The sequence below is a fragment of the Malaclemys terrapin genome, chromosome 11 (assembly GCF_027887155.1).
Source record: "Malaclemys terrapin pileata isolate rMalTer1 chromosome 11, rMalTer1.hap1, whole genome shotgun sequence".
NCBI classification, from domain to species: Eukaryota; Metazoa; Chordata; order Testudines; family Emydidae; genus Malaclemys; species Malaclemys terrapin.
In genome coordinates this window covers 18,886,592-18,908,965 of record NC_071515.1, presented here as the reverse complement: position 1 = coordinate 18,908,965, position 22,374 = coordinate 18,886,592, and the positions used below count along the sequence as shown (strand labels likewise).

The window sequence follows — 22,374 nt, the reverse complement described above, 5'->3', positions numbered from 1 at the left end:
ACCTCAGATTGTACTTCAAATTAGGTCTCAGTTAAAAGAATCTTAAAAAAAAAAAAAAAAATCAATTTTCTGGGATCACTGCTCTGGAGTTGGACAATCCTAAAACTGGAATCTGGAGTATGTCCTAAGGTCCCAATTCTTATCTTTGAACTAAGAGTAACTCCACTGAAGTAAATGGAATTACAAATCAGCATAAAACTAGTGAGAGCAGAATAGATCCTAGATCTGTACCTACACGGGATACATAGAAGTACAGTCATTCATCTATAGGAAAATGATCTATACTTAAGATTTTTATGGCCCAGGCAATATTCATACACCTTGTATTCTGCAAAATAAAAATAGTACGAATAATCTCCATGAATTCACCAGTAATACCTTGGGAGGGGATTTTGCTATAGTAAACAAGGCTACTTCACAGCAAGATTTATTAATACATCCAAAAGAAAGAAAGAAAATCATTTTGTCACACTATATACAGATAATACATACAGTGTTTTATACACATATTACATCAGTTTTTACACAAGAAAAATATACATAAAAATGTAAACTTTTGTATACAAAAACCCTTAAACAAATTAAACAAGGACCAGATAACAAAAGGAGACCAATCTATTATCATTTCATTGATTTTTTTAAAATGGTAATACAGTACATTCATTGAGAAGAATGAGGAACATGTGAGCTAACTCTTCCTATTTAAAGGGAAAGTACAAACACCAACCTGGTTACCCACCCCTGGAATGCTGTCCTCAAGTGCTCCAGCACTTAAAAGCATTAGTGTACGTTTCTATTGATGCTGGGGACTGTATGTGAAATGACTATTCTTCTCAAGCATCCCCATCCACCACATTCTTTAAAAGCAATGTATCTGCAGAAGCAAACTGGACTGGGCTTTTTTTGCATATTAGCTAGTCTTCTAGCTAATATCACGATAGAGGATACAGCAGTGCAAGTTTGTATGTTCCCTTTAAGCAGTTAATGTATTTAATTGTAGGTTATTTACCCCCCCCAATGTATGGCATGTTAAACACATTTGTGTGTCGGGGGTGTGAACAGTCAGAGGGGTGTAGAGACTGCTAGACCTTGCTACCGTGCAGTTATTTCAAAATCGGTTATGTTTACAAGCTGTGATTCACTGGCTTCAGAATGCACTGCCTCACCTTCGCCTTCCCACTGCAACTTGTTTACATTTTAAACTTTAGTGACCAAACAATTGCTATGAGACTCTTTGTCACAAGGCTGTTTCTGATATCAAGCTGCAATCAGACGACCTTTTAAAATGACACAAACATCAACTTCTTTAGGACAGCCAGAAGCATTTCAACATTTCATATTGTCCATTTGCCGCCTTCTTTTCCAGTAAATTTAGATAAAGATATTTACTGCTAATTGTTCTAACAATATTTTACTTGTGTCCTTCATTTCTCCCCTACCTGTCCACAGACATACTGTTTGGAGATGGGGAAAAAAAGTACATGATGGTGAAGAAACAGCTGCAGAAATTCTTTGAAAAACATAGTTCCTTCCTGCTGAAGGCCTTTCATATTAAATAAATTAAAAGCTTGATTCCAGGCATCTTCATGAGAAATTCACTCTACATGGAATGAAAAGAGTAACAGAATAATAATGAGCTGACAAGGTGGGTGAGGTAATATCTTTTATTGGACCAACTGTTGGTGAGGACAAGCTTTTGAGCTTACAGTTCCTTCAGGTTTGGGAAATGTACTCAGAGTATCACAGCTAAATAAAAGGTGGAACAGGTTGTTTAGCATAAGTAGTTAACACATATTCTAAGGGACCATTCAAGGTGAAGTGGCCCATTAACACCTTTCCATGAAAGCTGAAGGGCGGTGTTAGTTGATTATAGGTTATTGTAAATCTATAAATGCCATAACTCCAATGTCTCTATTCAGTCCATGATTTTTAGTGTCTAGCACAGTTATGAATTTAAACTCCCAGACTCATCTTGTGCAGGTTTCCTTTGAGGAGGAGTACTGAGAGGTGAGATATGCAGTGATCACTTTTTTTTCCCCACAAAGTGTTCACCCACAGGTAATATGATGTTTTTGTCTTTATTTTTCTGTGTGAGTTCATTCAAGAGGATAGTGATTGTCTCATTTCACCTACATAGATGTTATTGGGGCATTAAACGAGACAATCACTATGCTCTTGAATGAACTCACACACAAAACTGATAAAAGACAAAAACACTATCACTTGTTAGCAGAAACTTTTCACAAAGCGCTCTCTATATCTGATCTCTCAGTCTTCATCCTCCAATGAAACCTGTACAACACCTTCAAATGATGAGCCTGGAAGCTTAAATACATAATTTTTCTAGACAATAAAAATCATGGACTGAATAGAGCACTAGATTTGTGGCTTATTACTACAATATATAACCCACTAACTTCCCCCTCCTTCTTCTCCTCCCTTCCCCGCCCCCCATGACTGGAGGGGTTTTAATAGGCCACTTCACCTTGAAGGGCCCCTTGAAATATGAAACTACTTAGGCTAAACTCTCTGTTCCACCTTGTATTCAGCGGTGACACTCTGAGTAAGTTTCCTAGAAGAAGAGTTTTGCGTAAATTCAAAAGTTGTTTCTCTCACCAACAGAAGTTGCTCCAATAAAGGATATTACCTCACCCATCTTGTCTCTCTAATATCCTGGGACCAATACAGCTACGACACTGGATATAATAATGAATTGACATTTTTCCTGCAAAGATGAGAGAATCTTAAAGCCTCCTTAGTGAAATTAATATTATTGAACGTATGAGGCAAACAATGCAAAAATATTTGTGTTGAGAAAGTCTGGAGGAGGAACATTTCAAGGAAAATGTGAGTGTTTAGTCGTTTAGTTGAACAGAAAGAAAAAAACCCTAATTACCGTATGCCTTGGCTTCAGAAAAACCAAAAAGAAAAACCATAAAAACTAGTGACTTAGTTTTTTTTTTTTTTTTACAACAATCTCCTTCTAGTTAAAAGACTATTCAAATGACTTTGGATAATTAAGAGTCTCCTTTTTAAATAAAATTTTGATGATTATTTTCCGTTCATTATATATAAATGCAGTTTCAGTGAAAGTATTCCATAAGGGACAGCATTTTGCTAAAGGTAAAAAAAAATTGGCAACCAAAATTCACACATATACATGTGTATATGCAGTATATCTACACTCTATATACATGTTTAATACACATATGCATGAGTATATATCAGGAACCCACGAATGTGTTCTCCACGTTTATGTAAATTGAAATACTGTGTGTAATATATGTGTGTGTATATATATATATATATATATATATATATATATATATACACACACACACACACACACACACACTCAGCACACAGATATACCCATACACACGCCCCAACATATGTATTACAGAAGTCTTCATGTGAAAGCGCAGATGGAACATTACCATAAGGTTACATTTTCCTACGGAATTGCCTGTAAGACAAAATTCCATAGCTGAATTGTGACAAAATAAATATTAAAAATATTGAAAGCAATAAGATTTGAAAACAGAATTGGAAAAACTAAAATACTGGTTAGCCAGGAGCAGACTTTTAACTGTCACTTTCTGTTAAAAGGTTATTGAATCCAGATTTAGCTTTAAAAGGTGAACTAAAATACTGTTTTAAAACAAGAAATACAAAAAACTCGTTGAAAAAGCCAAATCATTTAATACATGAGTAGACTGAAGATATTAATTCAAATATCCTAAAGGGTAACTGTGATTTATTTTTTGAAGTCTCTAAGGTTGAATTTAGAGATCCGCATTTCTCGAGACATTTGATGAAATCACCAATGCCTAGAACAAAGCTGCATTCTCAGCATTGCTTTAAGCATCTGTGGATTCAGAACGTAGAACTCTCCTTTTGTCAGGTAAAAGGGAGGCTTGATTTTTCACTATTTTGTATTACAATTCTGAATTTTTAACTCAACATGCATTTGACTTAACATTCTTTGACACTGAACAGCTTTGTATATCGTTTTCAAAAAGTATTTCAGTTCACATCGCAAAAGAAAATGACCACAGTCACATTGAAATTCTGGATTTACATGAACAATCAGGAGAACAGTGTGTGCGCGCGCGCAGGGCCTGATTCAGCTGTCACTGCAGTCAATCAGAATCTTTCTATTGAGTACAATGAGAGCTGGATCAGGCTCTAAAGCGGACTGCTGATGGAAGTTTGATTTTGAAATGCTGGGGTAGAAGATTAGTTGGGATGAAGGTAATGGTGTAGAGCAGCATAAGAGGTGGGTATTGGAAGAGGCCTCACAAAACATTAATATAGTATAAACATAAGCAAAAATGTACCAGGAAATTCCATTTTGAGGGTTCAGGTAACAAGATCAATAGTTACAACACTGAAGTCATAGCGATTTATGCCATCCAAATTCCTCACTGGAACTAACAACTTCATTTGTGACAGTTGCTTAATTGTTAAACAGGCATTTTGTGGATATTATACATATCTGGATCTCGCTCACACACACATAATACGTATTGTGTGTATGAGATATGTATGTACATTTCATGTATGTATATATAGATTTAGATCTGGTGCATTCATATGTATGTACTGTACATCATGAGGGCAATTCCAAGTTCAGCAAAGTGCTACCCAGATCTCATATCTCTCTCTCTATACAGGTATACACAAGAGGGCTCTATTCTTCCCCATAAATGCATAAAATTGTTTATGCTGGTAACTCCCATTATGATCAACTAATGGGAGGAAAAGGCCTCAGACAACTTCCACCTCCCTGCCCTTCATTTATAGGTGTCTGTACAAGAATTAGCATCATTTAAAAAAATACATATAAACATATTTGAAAGTCTGGGGATGTAAAAAAAAACCTAGTTCAACAACATAAAAAAGGTCTGGATTTGCAACTATTTTTTAAGGAAAAAAGTTGTCCCCCCCCCACCCCCAATTAGAAGTATCTGTAATACTGGAAGCTCTGTTTTAATAAACAGATTTTTAAAGTTTCAGAATTTTCATGATTCAAACTAACAGCAACAGAACATGCATCATTTAGGATTTTACTCTCTCCAGCCTGGATGGTAGAATGATGGATATCAGGATGAGAAGGAGAATAAGTAGGAATGTTTGGGGTTTCCTATGTCTCTCAGGTAAGAACTCCCATACAGATACATCATTTCCCTCTCAAATTATGAATAAATTTAAAATGCTCATAATTCAGTTTAGAATTCACAGCACAAACGAAACTCTCAGGATTGGAAGTAAATTTTGTTTGTATACATTTGTAAGTCCCCAGCAACAAAGTTTTGGTTACAATTAAAATACATAGACCCCTTTAGGAAAACAAATCAGATAACTTTAAAAATGAAACCCTTTAAAGAGAATGGAAACTGGTTCAAAAATCACCCATCTCAATATTTTTTAACCTGAAAACACAAGGACGACTGATTGACAACATATTCCAAGTCAGAGTATGGGAGATTCTGGTATTAACTTGAAAATGGACATTAATTCCTATATCTCACCACCCTAAATATAAATCTTCTCATTTCAAAATTTTCTTTAAGAATACAACTCACCCCCCTTTTTTAAGGCTGTCTTGGGAGCCTGGGATTTTCGTGACATTTTAACAGGGCTCAATACAATTCAATTAAAAAGAATAAAATCAACATGATATCAGAGTTAGCCTTATAACAGAAGACTATGTAGCAGAGAGAGTTTGGTTATTTTTACAATAGTGAGGACAGAGTAACCCCCTACTAAATAATCACATTTCTACAAGTACATTCCATCACCTCTCAACTACTTTTCTCTTTACAAAAACTATGAGCTACGTACAGTATACACATTCATATCACACATACAACCCCCCTAAAATGCATATTTTTGTGTGTGTATATAATACATACATGCACACAAGCAGTCTAATTCTATTTATAAGTCACAGTGGGAATTCCTTTGTAAGGAAAGGAGGGGGGAAAGTTCCTGAATAAGACACTGTGGATTCCGAGATTTAATGTTCTGTCTTGTCAAATTCCAACTCGCATAACTGGAAACAAATACATTAAAAAAAAAAAAAAAGTTCTTACAAACTTGGTTCACAACTTCCAGCTTCAGTAGTTGGATTTTTAATTTGATCTATTTACCCTGTAACTAAACATCTAACCATTACTGGTACAAACCACAGATAAATTATTGCAGAATGTAGCCAAAAAAAAGAGAAAAAGTTAGAGAAGCAGTAATATAGGGACGGGTTAACAAGAGATCTATGTTTTGTTGATGTGGGTTACCATTTTATTTTTATATATCTGCAAGGTAGCAAAGAATAGCTGTAGACCTTGACACGGCAAAGACCCAGTGTAAAAAGGTGCTTTACTAGTTTTTGTTTTTCCAAAAAAGCTTGTATATAATTTTATAGCTATTAAAAACACATATGCAACATAATTCATTACACTCAATACAGCTTTAGTATAAAACTTATAATTTATGAGGTGATGTTAATAGCATAAATTAATATACCTTTTCTCTTAAAATCTACAATAAGTATTCTGAAAGCTCATTGGGGGAAGGGTATCTTTAAATAAAAGTTTAAAGCTGAGCGTGATGGAAAAAGATTCTGTATGTTGAATTTGAGATGAGCACCCCGAGAAGAGAAAAAGTCCCTAAGCCAGACACCGTGGACTACAAAACTCAACAAAATTTCTCTTTCTTGCGCTCTTATTTAGATGAAGCTCTACCTTAAATTATTATTTACTTTTAAAACTATTTACTTTTTATGTTAACTGCCCTTATTTCCACAAGGAATCCCTGAGACATACCCAAAACTGTACAGTGAAAATAATCACTGTCCAGAGAAACTGGTTCAACCCCTTCTAAATAGATGTAGATACTTTGTATGAGAACCAAACTGTCCATCACTTCAGAATGGATCTATTTCCACTGGAATCAATTGTACTTTTTAAGACGCAGGTTAGAGTCATTTCAGGGTAAATCAGTCTACTCCGAAGTATAAGCAATGGTGTAGCAGTCAGCTGCATTAGAGCCATCTGCATCACAGTTAAAGTTTTGCAGGAGAGATTTGGGAGCATTACCTATCTAGAGTTGACTTCAGTGGGGACTGAAGGTGGGAAACACGTTAGTTTTACTAGACCAAGTTCAACATCTGTATCCAATTTACACACATACAATTTGTGTGTGTGTGGTCGTGTGTGTGTTTTGGGGACCAGGGAGGGGAGGGGGAATGAAGAATGCACTTTTCTACACTGAATATATACAGTTTTAAGACTCAAAAGCCTATTTTTTTATCCTATTTGTTTTCAAATTGAATTCTATGAGCTATGGAAGACAAAAAAAAAAAAAAAAAATGTGCCGACTCAAGACTTCAGGCTACCTAGAAAAAACAGGAAAACTTCCAAATGCCATCTCCAAACTGCAATTCAAAGTCTGTTTCCTTCTTTCATGCTTCCACTACATATCCTTGTTCCAGGATAATTGGAAAACTAGCACATGAAAAACCACAATAAGGTGGGGGGAAAACAAGAGAGGTAACTGAATCATGACACAGCCAACAGAGTTACAGACTTTCTTAGAAAAAACTCCTAAGGATCCAGTCATTTTTCCCATATAGACCCAACCATCAGTGATCACAGAATTGCCTTTTGATATGTGGTTGCAGTTTGCTTTCTTCTGTTAATGAGTAGCTTTTTTCTACCCCAACCTCTGTTAGTTCACACAAACAGTATATTTTACTACTGTTTTTTACCTTCTGATAGAGCCAAAGTCCTTCCTGAACTAATTTTGAAAGACCTGGGTTAAATCCTAATGAATCTGAATTTTGTTTTCCCATTGTCATAATCGTATTTTAGTGGGGTTCTTCTTGAGGGTATTTTATCAACTTTGTTTTTTAGATAAGGCTAATTCCATAAGTTTTTCCAGGTAATTTTCTACTGGCAACTTCCTTTAAAATAAAAGGAACTTATGGGAAGAAAAAGATTCCAAGTAATGTTCCTGACATACAGAGCTCTCTCTCTCAGTTGCGACTACAGTTATAGTCTCAGCACCTAGCTCACAATGTACTGGTAATGCCATGTGATACCACATGGTATTTTCATTTTACGCCATATTCTGTGAATTCTTACTCAATATTCTATTGCACTGTAGCTCTGGCTTCCAAACTTATATTATGACTTGCAGGAACCTCTCCTAATCCTTTTTTTAAACAATCGGAGTATTTGCTCTTTATCAATCATACAGGATTTTAAAGGATTGGCAATTTTTGTGCCGGGGTGGTGGAGGAGCGTGAAAAAAGATGGCGAAGAGAGTGGGAAAGAGGGGATGAAATGTAAGGAGGCAAGAGGAACAGCCCAGACGACTCGTCCGCTCCCAGCCTAAGTCAAAGGGCCTTATGAGAAGGTTCTGAGGGCACAGCAACTTGAATCTATTCTTTCAGTTAAATATGCTTCCACCAACATGGGGCTTGGAATTCTGGGTCCACATCTGATCTGGGCTATTTCAGTTTGCCTTGGGGCTGCGTTAAAGGCTCCTTCACTGGCAAGAAGAGAAACAAGCCCTTTGATAAAAGCAACTGCTGAAGAGGAAAATTAAGCTAGACACACCCACCCATCTCAGTGTATGTCTTCACTTGTCTGTCTGCTCACACCCGGTCTACACTAAGGGTAGGTCTACACTTACCTCCGGGTCCGGCAGTAAGCAATCGATCTTCTGGGATCGATTTATCGCGTCTTGTCTAGACACCATAAATCGATCCTGAATCGATCCTGGAAGTGCTCGCCACCGACGCCGGTACTCCAGCTCGGCGAGAGGAGTACGCGGCATCGACGGGGGGAGCCTGCCTGCCGCGTCTGGACCCGCGGTAAGTTCGAACTAAGGTACTTCGAATTCAGCTACGTTATTAACGTAGCTGAATTTGCGTACCTTAGTTCGAAGTGGGGGGTTAGTGTGGACCAGGCCTAACACAGGTGCCCAGACTAGGACGCCTGGGCTAATTTTGAAGTGAAGGCATACTCTCCAAGGACTCATTTTCCTCTTACTTGGTGAACTTAGTTTTCCAACAGGGTAATTCAGCGGTCAGAGAAAGCTTTAACAAACTCAATTCTGTTCTGTGTTCCTGGTGAGACTCTCGCAGCCAGAGCTTGAGCTCTGGTAAATTAGCACAGCTTCAATGAAGCTGATACAGCCATGCTTATTTACACCAGCTGAGAATCTGACCTCTCAATGTCTAAATGTTAGGATCATGATCGCCAATGAAAGCAATTCATGAAGTCAAGAATATAGCTTTCAATGAAGCTACTATTTTTTTAAAAGTTAGCTTCCTCTGCCCACTCCCACTGAAGAACAAACACACATTCCTGACAGCAAAAATATTTCTCTTGCATTTGCGCTTGCAATCTCATCTCCAATGTTTGCTGGCAGATTACAAGCTTCTCAAGGAGGGACCCTAGAAATGCTTACCAAATGAGAACCTTAAATTGCTCAAGAAAACAGTCCTTTGTTTCACTAACCTATGACATGAAACTGGAAAGTCCTTCTATTGCATAGTCTGGCACTCAGTAGGTTAAGCAGAACTGCAGTAAGTTATTTTTGAACAAATGTTCATTGTTAAGATGTGCAAATACATAAGGGCAATCAGCAGAGGCAAGGAAACAAACAAACGTCTTGACCAAACGAAAGGTGGATGATATTCAAAGGTGCTTCTCATAATATAGCAATTAGTAGAGCCAATGGACCAGCCTTTCATTTCACCCTTCCTTTCCCATTAAACAGCCAATGGGAGCTGAGTCCGCTTGCACCAGTGTTAAATTTGACTAAAACTGAATGGTCAAGGGAAATTCTCACAATATGGAATATATATATTAAGTGTAACTGCTTTATAAACCAGGCCAGTATCATGCTGTCCCTCATTGGCCTCCATAAACTGTCCAAGCAAAGCTAATCTTTGTCAAGAGTGTAATCTCCGCCAATTCTTAGGCCTCTGTGCTAAAAATCACCTGACATTACTACCCAAACGGACATTATTGCTTCTAAACTTCTCTGTCAAATGCCTTCTAATTCTTTAAAACCCCAAATTTATAGAAAGAACATAATTTTTAGTTACTAAACTAGGTTTATTCTATTCATTTCATGTATAAGTAGCACAGCGGATACTGATCATTTCAACAAATGGATTGGAATTGCTACACTGACTCTTTGGTGAAAGGGTAATTAGTGCTAATTGCTGTATTACAGGAGATGCACCCTTTTCAAGGCAGGATGAATGAGAACCGTATCAATGGCAGCCGTAAGAACCAAGACAAATCCCATATGGAGCAAACGTATTTCCTGGCGGGAGAGAAGCCAAGTGTCTGGCTGCATAACCCCTTGTCCTTGGCTCCACTACTCTTCCCACAACACTATGGTGCTGATCCTGCACTGATCTCTATGCAGGTGAAGTCAGTGGGCTTTGTGTGGGTATAGGGATCCACCTGCGTGGGGCTCACTGCAGATTTAGGACCTAAAATCAGAACTACTTACTAGGATGCAACTTCATTAAATTAGTTATACTTCCATTAGATGAGGTGAACCTGCATCTGGCAACAATCTGGACCATTTCAAAGCTCTGTACTGGAAAGTAGATAGGGATTCCTTTTCTAATGCATGTCAAATAGAAAACTTTTTTAAAGTAGTGCAGTTTTTGCAAACTCAATCTTCTCATGAAAAATGTTATGCAGCCAATGTTTACAAAAAATCCCCCACAGATCCATAAAGCTGAGATCTAAAGGGTGAGACTTCTGAAGTTGCCTTATGGGAATCTGATTTCAAATGGGAATTATGCACCTACATTCTCTTGGGCATCTTGGAAAATCCCAGCCTAAATAAATGATCAGATTAAGAGCCAGATTCTGTTCTGAGTTACATCGGTGTAAATCCATAGTAACTCATCTGGCTAAGAGAATTACTTCATGATTTACACGGCTGTAACTGAGAACAGAAATTGGGCCCAAGCGTTTTCTCTACTGGTAGGTAAAGGGAAGTGATGAACGTGTGGGAAGATGAGAACAGGCTGCTGTTCCATTACAAATTTTGATGAGCACGAGAAATATTTCAATAATCAAAATCCTCAAACTAATCTGTAGAACATACAGTCACATGACATTTAATACTGGCAGATTTAACAATTGATCATTTACCCATTTGGCAAACTAGTTCACCCTTCTTTTTCAATCAATCATCTCAATACACTAAAGAAGGTATATTAACACAATGGAAAATAATGCAAATCAAACATTTGTCTCCTCACAAACATGGGGGAAGGGAAGAGAACAGAATATATAAAGCCCTATCAGCTCTTCCTCATTTCACAATATCAGTGGGCATTCCTCAATCAGTGGGACAATATAGTGAGGTTTTGTTAAGCCTCATTTCAATTTATGACACGATTTGAAAACGTTTAAATCAGTTACAGACAAATTTAGACCACACTTAAGAACACTGGGATTTATTAGAATATTAAGCCCTGTTTTACCAAGTTTGGGAATAAGGATTTCCCAATATCAAAAACCTGAAAATAAATGTTTCCCCCTCCACCCACATATGCTTGTAATTTCAGCAAGGGATGTACCCAAAGGGCTTATTCCTTTATAATTAAAAAAGGACAAAGCTTTTAAAAAGAAGGGAATGGCTATAACTAGTGGGATATACACCCGAGATGGGCTGCACCCAAGAAGTTTGGATCCAGATCTCAATCCCTACCCTCAGAAGTCTGGGAGCAGAGGGTTTGGGCCCCATCATCACTCACATAAACAGAATACATATATTGAGGGAAGATACATTACTCTCCACATACCAGGGAATAACTGAACTCAGCTGAATAATCCCTTGCTCAAAGAAATTATTAACCCTCATAATGAAACTGCCTTCAACATGAGGAGAGAAAGATTTGCTTTGCTTTTTCATCTTCTCTCATATGCATCTTAGAAGCAAACCAAACAATGGAGACTTTTTATAGCCATCAGGTAGGAATTACTTTCACATAGTGGCTAGTTAGAGCCTTATAAAGTCACAATTTTCTCAAGCACATTCCCTTTTTTGGGACAGGGAGGGAAGGGAGAACAGGGAGATTAAATAATTCAAGCAAACTCCTTGTGATTTTGTTATTCTCCTTTAGGGAAGAAACAGATATAAGAGGAATCCACTGCCTTTATAAGGAGCTGACATTATGACCAAGGAGACTTAAAACCATTTTCAGCAAACAGGCAATAAAAGCAACAAGGTGTTGTGGATAGAAGGAATTTCCCTATTTTGCTTAAGTAAGTTTGGTTTTGGTTAGTGGTAACCACAAATATGTACCCGCTGGTTCCCACATACATTCAACTTCACATCCAGAGCATCAGTCTCACAAGTGTCTCAAAAACCATATGGCTCCTGGTACAAAATCACAACTATTATAGAAAGAGTCTCAGCAGCAACAGATAGTTTGAGAAGTTCAGTAATTTTAAAATTACCAAAGGGGCCTAACGTAGATTTGTTTGAATGGGTAACGTACGGATACATACCAATAGAATTCTTCCAGTTTCAGCTACGAAACACCTTCTATGCAGAGTTCTGGACAAAGCCACAAAGCAAATCATCAACACTACAACGCCACAGTAATTCAGCACTGGTGGGAATTTCTGCATGAGTCTTGACTAGACCATTATTTATTCCAATCTTTCTATTTTCTTGTCTTTTCTCCCTGGGCTAACCTTTGAAACAGCAACAACCCTCAGCGCCCTGGGCAAACAGGTAAAACCTATTTGCCCTAGTCATTGCCTCTCTGCTCAATGAACCTAAAATAATGAAAATAAATCAACATTCAGTAGGAACAGTGACCCATTTCAGAAGGGGACACAATTACTGTTGTCTCAGCAGCAGATGACAAGGAACTGCTGCTCCCCCAAACACACACACGCCCACAGAGGAGGTCAAAAGACTATTTTTAAGGAGTAGTCAAATGAATAATTGAACCATGGTCTTGAGTGCTTCGGTGAACCATTACCAAACCCAAGTGTGGAGCCAACTTTCCATGCCCAGATGCTACCTTTTTTATTTATTTTTTTTTAAACCAAGAGACTTTTCCCCCACTATAAAAACTTCCTACGTGACATGCTAATGGGATGGAAAGCACTGATCTGAACCCTAGGAAACAGTAACGTGCATTGGTAATTTGAGGTATCGTCCCATTTCTAGGTCTTACTGCTAAGGTCAACTACATCCAGTAACTGTGCTGTATCCTTAAGGACATTTTTGGGGTATGGTGAACCTGCCAGTAATAAATGAGCACCAGTGCATAAACAGCACATGTGAACACTAGAGCAAGGTTCACGGAGGGGCCACCCTGGTCTGTACGGAAGCAGGAGGTTTATTTTTAACCCCCTCTTTTTAAAAAAAACAAAACAAAACAAAACATCCTCTTCCGAGGAAGGGGAGGACAATAAAAAGGGAAAAGAAGATAGAAAACACAGGGTCCCCATCTGCCTGCAAATACAGACCAATCAGCTCAGTCAGAGGTGGTGAAGGGAGCAGATGCATTATTGGTACTCGTAGCTGTGGCACCTGTTACTGTGAAGCCTGTGGGAGGAGCTATGGAACTGTGGCTGGGCTGCAGGTCCTTAGGAATGCCACTGTGGGAGCTCAGCTGATGGCCAAAGGCTGCGCTGAACTGAGGGAGTTGCTGTTTGGGGGAAGTGGAGGCCATTAGTTCAGCAGAGGCAGGACCCATGCCACTAAAACTGGTCTGCGGTAACCCCGGAAGCACACTGGAGCTGTTGGGGGTCACAGTGGCGAAGGCAGGCTGTGTGGTCTCTGAGTGCGAGGTGGTAGGTGGTGTGGACAGGGAGGTGGAAAGAAGGTGTCCATCGGCACCAAGAAGGTTGCTAAACGGAGAGGGGTCGCCAAGATTGACAGGGAGATTTCCCCAGTGAGTTCTGGGGTTCACCACCCCGCTAAGTGGCACCTCCAGCTGCGGTGGGAGCAAGTGCTGTGCCATAATGGGCATCTCTGCTGAGAAGGTAGCTGCCAAGTTATCACCAGAATAGGATGTGGCATGGGGGGATGTGATATGGTCGCTGTAGGGAGACGGCACATGCTCACTATCGTAATGGCTTCCATGGGGTGAGGAGTGCGAATGGTCACTGCTGTATTGCTGTCGTGAGGTGATTAGGTCATCTGCCTTGCTCAGCAGCTGGGCAGAGTGTGGCCTCTGGGAGGCATGGCTGCCATCATGAAGTCCATGAAACTGTCCTGGGAAGGCTCTCTCCCCAAGTCCACTCTGGCTTATCAGAGTGGCAGAAGTAAGGCCGACGTTGGCTGGGGCAGAGAATTGCCCCTGGATCTGCCCTGCCAGGGGCGTAGGTGGGTTAGACAAGGTAGCAGAACGGAGCAAGTTCTCATCCAGCTCCAGACTGGAGAAATTATCATGTACTATACGCCCATTCAACAGCTCCCCCAGGTCCGTGTTAACCTCTCTGCTCAAGGACTGCATTCCTGGAGCTCCAGCACCTGTGGTGAACACCCCTATCCCTCTATCTGATAGCTCCTGAACTGGCACACCGTCTGTTTGTGTAAGTACTCCAATGGTACTCAGGCACTCAAGAGAAGTTACAGCCTGCAGAGCCCGTTCCAGTTCCTCCGCCTCTTCGGTAGTAGGAAGGAGGTCTCCATTTTTACCTACAGAAACAGGAACAACAGAAGTTAGTTTACTTTTCAGAGATACGCCTCACACTGTGGCCCTAGGAATACAGCTATCCAAAAAGTTCAATAGGATTTCTACCAGAAAATTATAACAAACATGTGGCTCTTTTACGGTTAAAGTGTGGCTCACAGAGCCCCCCGCACCCTCCCGTTCTCCACTTACTAGACTGGAGTGGGGGAAGCTCGGGGCTTCTGCAAGGAGGTGGGTTGGTGGAGCTATGGGCTTCTGCCCAGTGGGGAGGGAATCCAGAGGCTTCAGCCCTGCGGGAGGTCCCTGCCAGGGCTCGGGGCTTTCAGCCCCGCTCAAGCTGAAGCCCGGAGGACTGGCAGGCACCTCTCGTAGGGCTTAGTCCCACTACCCTGCCGCGGGGCAGAAGCCCCAAGCAAGCGCACTCGGCTCTCAAACTTCTGAAGATTATCGTATGTGGCTCGGAGGATCAGTAAGTTTGGCCACCCCTGCTATAAAAGCTTAAATATCTTTTCAAAGTGTAATGCCACATAGTACTAAGATCAGTCTACAAAGTCCATTTTACTTATTATGTTATAACAACTACTTAAAAATGTGGATGGTGTTCTAAAAGACATGTTCTACGAATTAATTCAGGGAAGTTCTATGGCCTGTGTCATACAGGAGGCCAGACTGTCTGAACATAATGGTCCCTTCTGACCTTGGATTCCATGAATAACCTAAATTTTATTAACAGGATTAAAATGCCAAATTCTGATATCATGTCAGATCAGAAAAGTGACAAAAAGCACAGCAAGAGGTTTCCAAAACTCCTGGTGGATCTATTCCGAGCCTTTTCCCACTGTTAGTGGGCACTGAAGTCAAACGCACAGAAATTCAAGTGTATTTCAGCTCACGAGCAAGTTTCACAGGTATTTTTTTAATTTCTGGTTTTCCTTTGATAAAAAGACAGATGTTGATAAAATAGGGCTGTAATCCTAGTCACAGAATGATCTTTTACTGAGAATTTGGTTGATGGCAATTGTCAGTGACATGCAGAAGAGCACAAAATCAATGATTAAAATGTTAAAATCAATCAGGACTTCCGTAGCACTAAGTATACAAACAAGCAAGTTCTAAAACATGCTCTTTTTAGAGGTCATGTATAAGCAGTAGATGAATGTGCCCTCTTTGTCTAATAGTTCAATTCCCTGCAAGAAAGCAGGTGAACCCTCAAACGCACATTTTAGACTGTTCATTTCCTCACCTCACTATAAATTAAAACAAAAATGTACCTTCAAAGAAATCAAAATCTTGCAAGTCATCAGGCAGCCGTGGTAGGACATCAGAAAAGTCCTCCTGATTCAATTCCAAGTCATGTGGAATGTCTGTGATTTCATTGGCGATGTCATCGGGCAGCTCATCTGTACTCAACTCCGGCGTGGAGGGGCTCCTGGAGAGACAGTGCTGTCAACCACACTCTTAAATCCTGATTTTTCACTACTGCAGCATACTTTACAGAGGGTCTGTTTCAGTCTCTGCTCTCGCCCCCTGCCCTTTTTATGTTTTAAAATCAACAAGTGGAAAGAATGCCTTTTAGACAAGTTTCATTAAAAAACTCTTCAATTTGTTCTACTAATGACACTTATAAGTTGTGCATCGGCAACAAAACATTTTATCCATTTAGCCGAACCTTTGTTGAGATCTGAAATTAACATTTTCCAATTCTTCCTTTCAGCAATGACAGAGATACAAGACACTTGAAGATGTTCATTTCAGTTCAAACACCTAACGAATTTAGAAGGTCAAAATATTAAGTGGTAGGGAAAAGAAAAAGGAAAGTTCGCCCTTCCTCGTCCAGATTTAGCAGACCTAATTAAGCCCATCAAATTGGAGCCGAGGTGTGTCTAGCTTTCATTTAGCCACACTCTGAACAATGTACTGACTCCGCTGCCTTTTCCTATATTGAATTTTTTATTTAAAAAGCTAAAACAAATCAAATGAGCCGCCGCTGGCACTGACCGTATGTGGGAGATCTCCACTGGCAGTGAGATGCTGGTGGGCATGCTGAGGTTCCCTTGGGGCACTGCAGGAGGAATAGGTTTCTGGGGCCTACGTGGTCCCCTCCTTCTTTTCTTCTTGTGTTTTTTGGTAAGTGCAGGTGGCTTCGTTTTTTTCCTGGGTTTCCTCTGCTGCTGGTGCTGAACTTTACGGGAGCTGTCCCCTCTCAAGAAATTATCCTTTGGGAGAAAGAATGAAGGAAGAAGGGACACATTAGGATCCAATGCAACTTTCTTTTCTTGCCATTCCCAAACATTGAGACATAAAGTGAGTGAAGAGAGGATCTTTCTAACTGCCAGCCTGCAAATCCAAGCATGGATATGAAAGCCAAGTTACTTCCTTTCCTCCTCCTGCATCATCACTGAGAACAACGAGCATGTACGTTACACCGATGCAACCTCTCTGGAGGCAAATGAGGTTGCACAGGTTTCATCGAGGGCACAATCTGGGCTGTTTATTACTGGTAATAATAAGTGAGAAAGAACAAACCCAGCTTAATTCTCTGATCGGGTTTGCAGAGCTGGCAGTCAGAAAAAAATCCCACACTATTTGCATCACCAAGGTACAGCAAATATGGAAGCCCACAGTGTCATTTTCAATGACTGTGTCGGAGTAGAACCACAGTTTAATGCACATAAACTCCAACGTAAAAGATTTGGAACACCCCAGGTAAGTATTAAAAGAATGAACAATATTGGGGTGACCTGGTGGCAAGGATTTGTGCACCTAGGTGTAAACCAGAGTTCTAGTCACGTTCCCATTGGTGTAAAGAGACAAGAGCACTGAAGAGACATAGTAAGTGCTGTAGGACTGAGAATTGGCAGGGGACGCAGGTGCACAGCTGCGGGGCCTTGTACTCCTGAAGAGCAACCCACTGGCCAATTACAAAATGAGCACCATTTTATAGGCTCTGAAGCAAGTTGGATTCAGTCTTCGATTTTGATTATGATGGTTGTGACACAGGGCTTTGATGTGCCAAGCAAAGGAAAAAATGGGGGACAATCTTCAGGCCTCTGATAGGGACACTGAGGATTTACCTGGAGAGAGAGAAAAACAACAACCTGGATTAAAATGTTAAGGGTCTGTGTTACACCAATAAAACACAAAGGGAACCTCAGAGTTAAAGGTGACCCAAAAATATTTTTGAAAAAAATGAAATGACACAGGCTAAATGGCAGCTGGCACATAAATTAACCAAAAAATGCTGCTTTTGGGGGAGGTAGAGATCAGAAAAATCGAGGCTATTGTCTCACGTTCCACTGGTTCCCAGTCTGTTATAATGCTCCATAATACACCATGCTGCAGGGTCACAGTGACTGCGATACCACAGTCATAGGCAACCTTAGATATTGTAGCCTGAAACCCTCTCACTAGGTTTTACTATACTATGATTTTATGGAAAGGTCAGGTCAATTTCCATTTTTGGGGGGGGAAAAATAGCATAGCAGTTGATAAACCCAGACCAGATAAATAGAACTCCTGATGACCCCAATTTGTGGGAATAGATACAGCTGCGGTTTATACTTACCATTTTTTTGGCATGTTCTTCACACAGAGGTGTCTGATGTGTAATGTCAAAAACTGGCACGGAACACTGCTGCCCATCTGCAAACTTGGCTGTGCAACTTGAGAAGAGCTGCTGAGAATGGTTCAATAGGATATCTATGCATTTCTGGGTCAGGAGCAACACACCAGACGGTGATGGAGAAATGCCAATATGATAAAAAACAAAGCCTTGAATTCTACCAGTCCATCCAGATGTTTATTTTTAATGAGTATCTTAACTTTGTTATTTAAGTTGAAAGCTAGGTACGGCTCAAACCCAACTTTTCAAGTAACAAATTGCATTAATCCAGACTGCTAAGGATTTTATCATTTGTTATGAAGGGTTCATTGATGCAGGCATTTTGCTAATGAGTTCTTAGAAAGAAGAAGGAAAAAAAAAAAAAAAAGTATTTTTCTTGGAGACTCAATCAATACTATCAGTTTGGACTATTTCCTACTGACTGTCTCTATTAAAACATTAAAAAGAGAATTTGTTAATTTCATCCTTTAAGCTAAATTTTTGGTATTTACCTTTCTTTCTCGAGAACACAAAAAGTTTTAAGATCCTTCCTGTTCCTCTGAAAGCAGATATGTAATCAGACTGAAAAGGTCAAATAAATCTAAACTGAAACTTGTGTTTTCAGACGTTCCTGTAAGTCAAATATGTATTTCACAGCGGGGTTTTTTTTTCTTTCAAATAACGTTAGCAGCTTTCCTTCTGCCCAGAGTAGTTCATAGTCAAACTGCTGCTAGAATCACGGGGCTGGAAGGGACCTTGAGAGGTCATCAAGTCCAGCCCCCTGAGCTGAAGCAGGGCCAAATAAACCTGACAGGTGTTTGTCCAACCTTGTCTTAAAAACCTCCAACGATGGAGATTCCACCGCTTCCCTTGGAAGCTTATTCCATAACTTAACTACCCTGATTGAATAAAAAAATATAATATAGAATAACAAAGGAAAAAGGGAAAACCTAAGGATGGATAAGGCAGGAAACAAGTATCTGAAATGGTGGAAAGAGACTATTTTCATTCTGGGGGAGAGGAGTGAAGGGGAGAGAAAAGCAAAATCAAAACATTCTCTATTTCTCTGAATTGGACTTGATGCATTGCAGAATAATATTTTTGTGGGAATGGAGGTGTGTGTGTGTGTGTGTGTGTGTGTGTGTGTGTGTGTGTGTGTGTGTGTGTGTGTGTGTGTGTGTGTGTGTGTGTGTGTGTGTGTGTGTGTGTGTGTGTGTGTGTGTGTGTGTGTGTGTGTGTGTGTGTGTCTTTTGAAAATCTGACCCCATGTATCTATGCCTTGTAACTGCCCCACATTTAGGCTCCTGTTCACAGAAATCTGTATGTTTAAGATATAAAATTAGAAACCAGCATTGTATTTTGCAGCCATTGCAAGGACAAGCAACAACATGTCCCACAGAGATGCACTATGTTGGTGGAGGCCAAAGTGCACCATCCAATACCCACCCACATCTGCCTTATTAGCTGAACTTTGCACGGCCACACAAAACCCTCAGCTCCTTTCAGATACAGACAAAGACGCAGCATGGGACGTAACTGCCTGCAGACAGTAAGTTACAAAAGCCAATTAGCTCATCATGCACAAGCCTCAAAGCCCTTTACAATGTATTGCCACCCTCATTTTATAGACAGGGAAGATAAGGTATAGAGAAGCAAAGTGACTTGCTCAAAGTCAAACAGCAGGCCGACAGGCCCATGGAGATCTGGAAGCTGAACCCAGATCTGTCCAGTGTGCCTTCCACTGGACCATGGAGCCCACGTTGGATAAGACTGTCAGTGGCCACTGATAGCTTTTGATTTCAACTGACATTAATGTATCTTAAAAATGTATATTAAGAGCCTAAACGGGCAAGGAATAGTCTGTGATTTCCCCCTCTCAGAGGAACTGGTTTTAAAAGCTTTTTATGGTAACTCAGTTTTACACCCAGCACTTTAAGAGACTTTGCTTTTGTCCCGTCCATTTAGATCTTTTCTACCCTTTGCGTTCATTCCCCCACCCTCATCATTTTGCAGCATTCCTTCAGTTCCTAAGGTGGCTGTGAATTCACAGCTATAGTTTTGTGGGGAGGAGGAGAGGGAAGAAAGCTGCGAGAAGATGCAAGTGGGTCTTGTCAGGTAAGAAAGAGTACTTAAAATAAATCATAAAAAATTCATGATAATAATCAGCCTCTTTAGCCTCCAGGTTCAGATATGGAAGCTGGTTTTGACTCTTACAAGGTTCCCCCATACACACACTTTTTGAGGAGAATGCTACACCTCCGCAGATCACATTTCTTTAAGGTTTTCCAGAAATCCCATGTATTCACGTACAGGTTTTTCCTCACCCAGAACTATGTCCTAGGTACTTCTCATTCTTCCCCCGCACAGTCTCATTTAGCAATGCAGGCTATTAGAACCTTCACCATTCATTCACTCTAGGCGACTACTTTACTCCACAGTATTCCTAGTTTCTGCATACACAGCTGAATCCTGTAACACCATCCAGACATTCTATGGAAAGCTACCATCAACTGCACAAGAGCAGTGCAGAGCACATCCTCCCATCAAAGAATGAGATCATCTATAAAGCTGCTGGTAGGCACCAGGCTGAGCTCAGGAGGAGTGTAACCGTGTAACTATGACAGATACCAGTAACTTGAACTATGGGTCTTGCTTATTGTGAATAGATCACCTCCCACTACCCTAAATACCTGTGAGCAGACAGACACAAAGCCAAAACGGTTCAGGAGACATTTGCAAATAAGTATTTCTGATACAAAATTAGCTGTCACTCTAAAGAATGAAACTTTATCAATGGTGTTTCCTTCCTCAATGAGCATAGAGGGGAGGTAAGAGGATACGTTGAAAACAATGCCTGGTGAATGGAAGGGCCTTGTTAGTGCACTGTTCACCCTTCACAGTTCCACAACATGTTGTTGGTTCTGCATCTCTCTGCTTGGCTTGGCTTGTGCTGAAACAAAAATACATTACAACATGGAGTTTAAAAAAAAATAATTAAAAAATCCACTGCCAGCAGATATCCTGGCATAACAGTAACACTAAACATAGCAAAGTGAACCACGACACTCTGGATACACCTGTGTGGTTTACAGTTCACATCTGTGTAGTTATTTACTCTCTTGAGCTGGATACAGGACAGATGTAAACAAGGGGCAAGGGTGACATCTGTGTAACAGCATTACAGAATGAGACAAGCAAGACTTCATCACAACTGTTGTTTGTTTACAGCATCTGACACAACAAGGCCCTGAACCTGATCAGAGACTCCAGGCACGCAATGTAAATATTAAATGATAGAACCCAGAGTTGCATTCTCACTGAAATTCACCTCACATGCAGAAGGCTTGCACAAGGCCTAGGCAATGCAGAAGTCCTACGTAAGACCTCAAAATAGGACTGGCCCTTTGCATGGGGTGAATTTCACTTGTATGCATATTATTCTCGACACTGATTGAAGGTTCTTTGCAGACATTCCAGCTATTACCCTTAGGACTTCATCAACTGTTTTAAACTAGATCACAAGGCTGGGCAAAATAATTTTAGTAAATATTATCATCCCCTATGGCCAACATGAAATATTTGGAGTCGCAAACTCAATTCAGTTCCTACATTTTATGAAATTGGAGCAGTGACTACAGCGCTCTATTATTTTGCTAGACTACCCCCGATTTAATTTTTCATTCACTTCTAATTACACAACTAATCTATGTGCTACAGAGTAGACTTTACTTAGGTTACCAAATAATCTGACCAAATTGCATTGCATTAGCCTAATAATTCTGGCAAGGTTTATAACGTAGTTTAAGTTTGAACACATTTATTTATGTATTTATTTTTAAAAGTTCAATTAGAAATCATTTAATAAAACGGAGGTTCTGAGCTATCCTTACAAAATGGGAGCCTTTTCTTCCAGCCTCAATATATCCCTCACCATAAAGCAGAGTCCTTAGTCCTTCTTTATCCCCCAGAGGAGCTAAGAGAACCCCCATGCAGAGTGCTCTGTGTGAAGAGGGTAGATGCTGCTTTAAGCCTACTCCTGCCACCTGCCTCTCCTCCCCTCCCCCCT

The 22,374-nt window shown here is 40.1% G+C and overlaps 1 protein-coding gene across 1 annotated transcript in view; it reads right to left on the bottom strand.

Annotated features, from left to right (window-relative positions):
- Positions 1 to 411: 411 nt before the first annotated feature.
- Positions 412 to 22,374, bottom strand: part of INO80D (INO80 complex subunit D) — a 58,675-nt gene continuing 36,712 nt past the window's right edge. The window contains exons 7-11 of the mRNA XM_054044747.1: positions 21,149 to 21,258; positions 18,273 to 18,406; positions 16,706 to 16,923; positions 15,979 to 16,136; positions 412 to 14,712 (exon numbers count right to left, since the gene is read on the bottom strand). Of these exons, the coding sequence (XP_053900722.1) occupies positions 13,544 to 14,712; positions 15,979 to 16,136; positions 16,706 to 16,923; positions 18,273 to 18,406; positions 21,149 to 21,258 (1,789 nt within the window). The 3' untranslated portion in view covers positions 412 to 13,543. The remainder of the gene's footprint in view (positions 14,713 to 15,978; positions 16,137 to 16,705; positions 16,924 to 18,272; positions 18,407 to 21,148; positions 21,259 to 22,374) is intronic.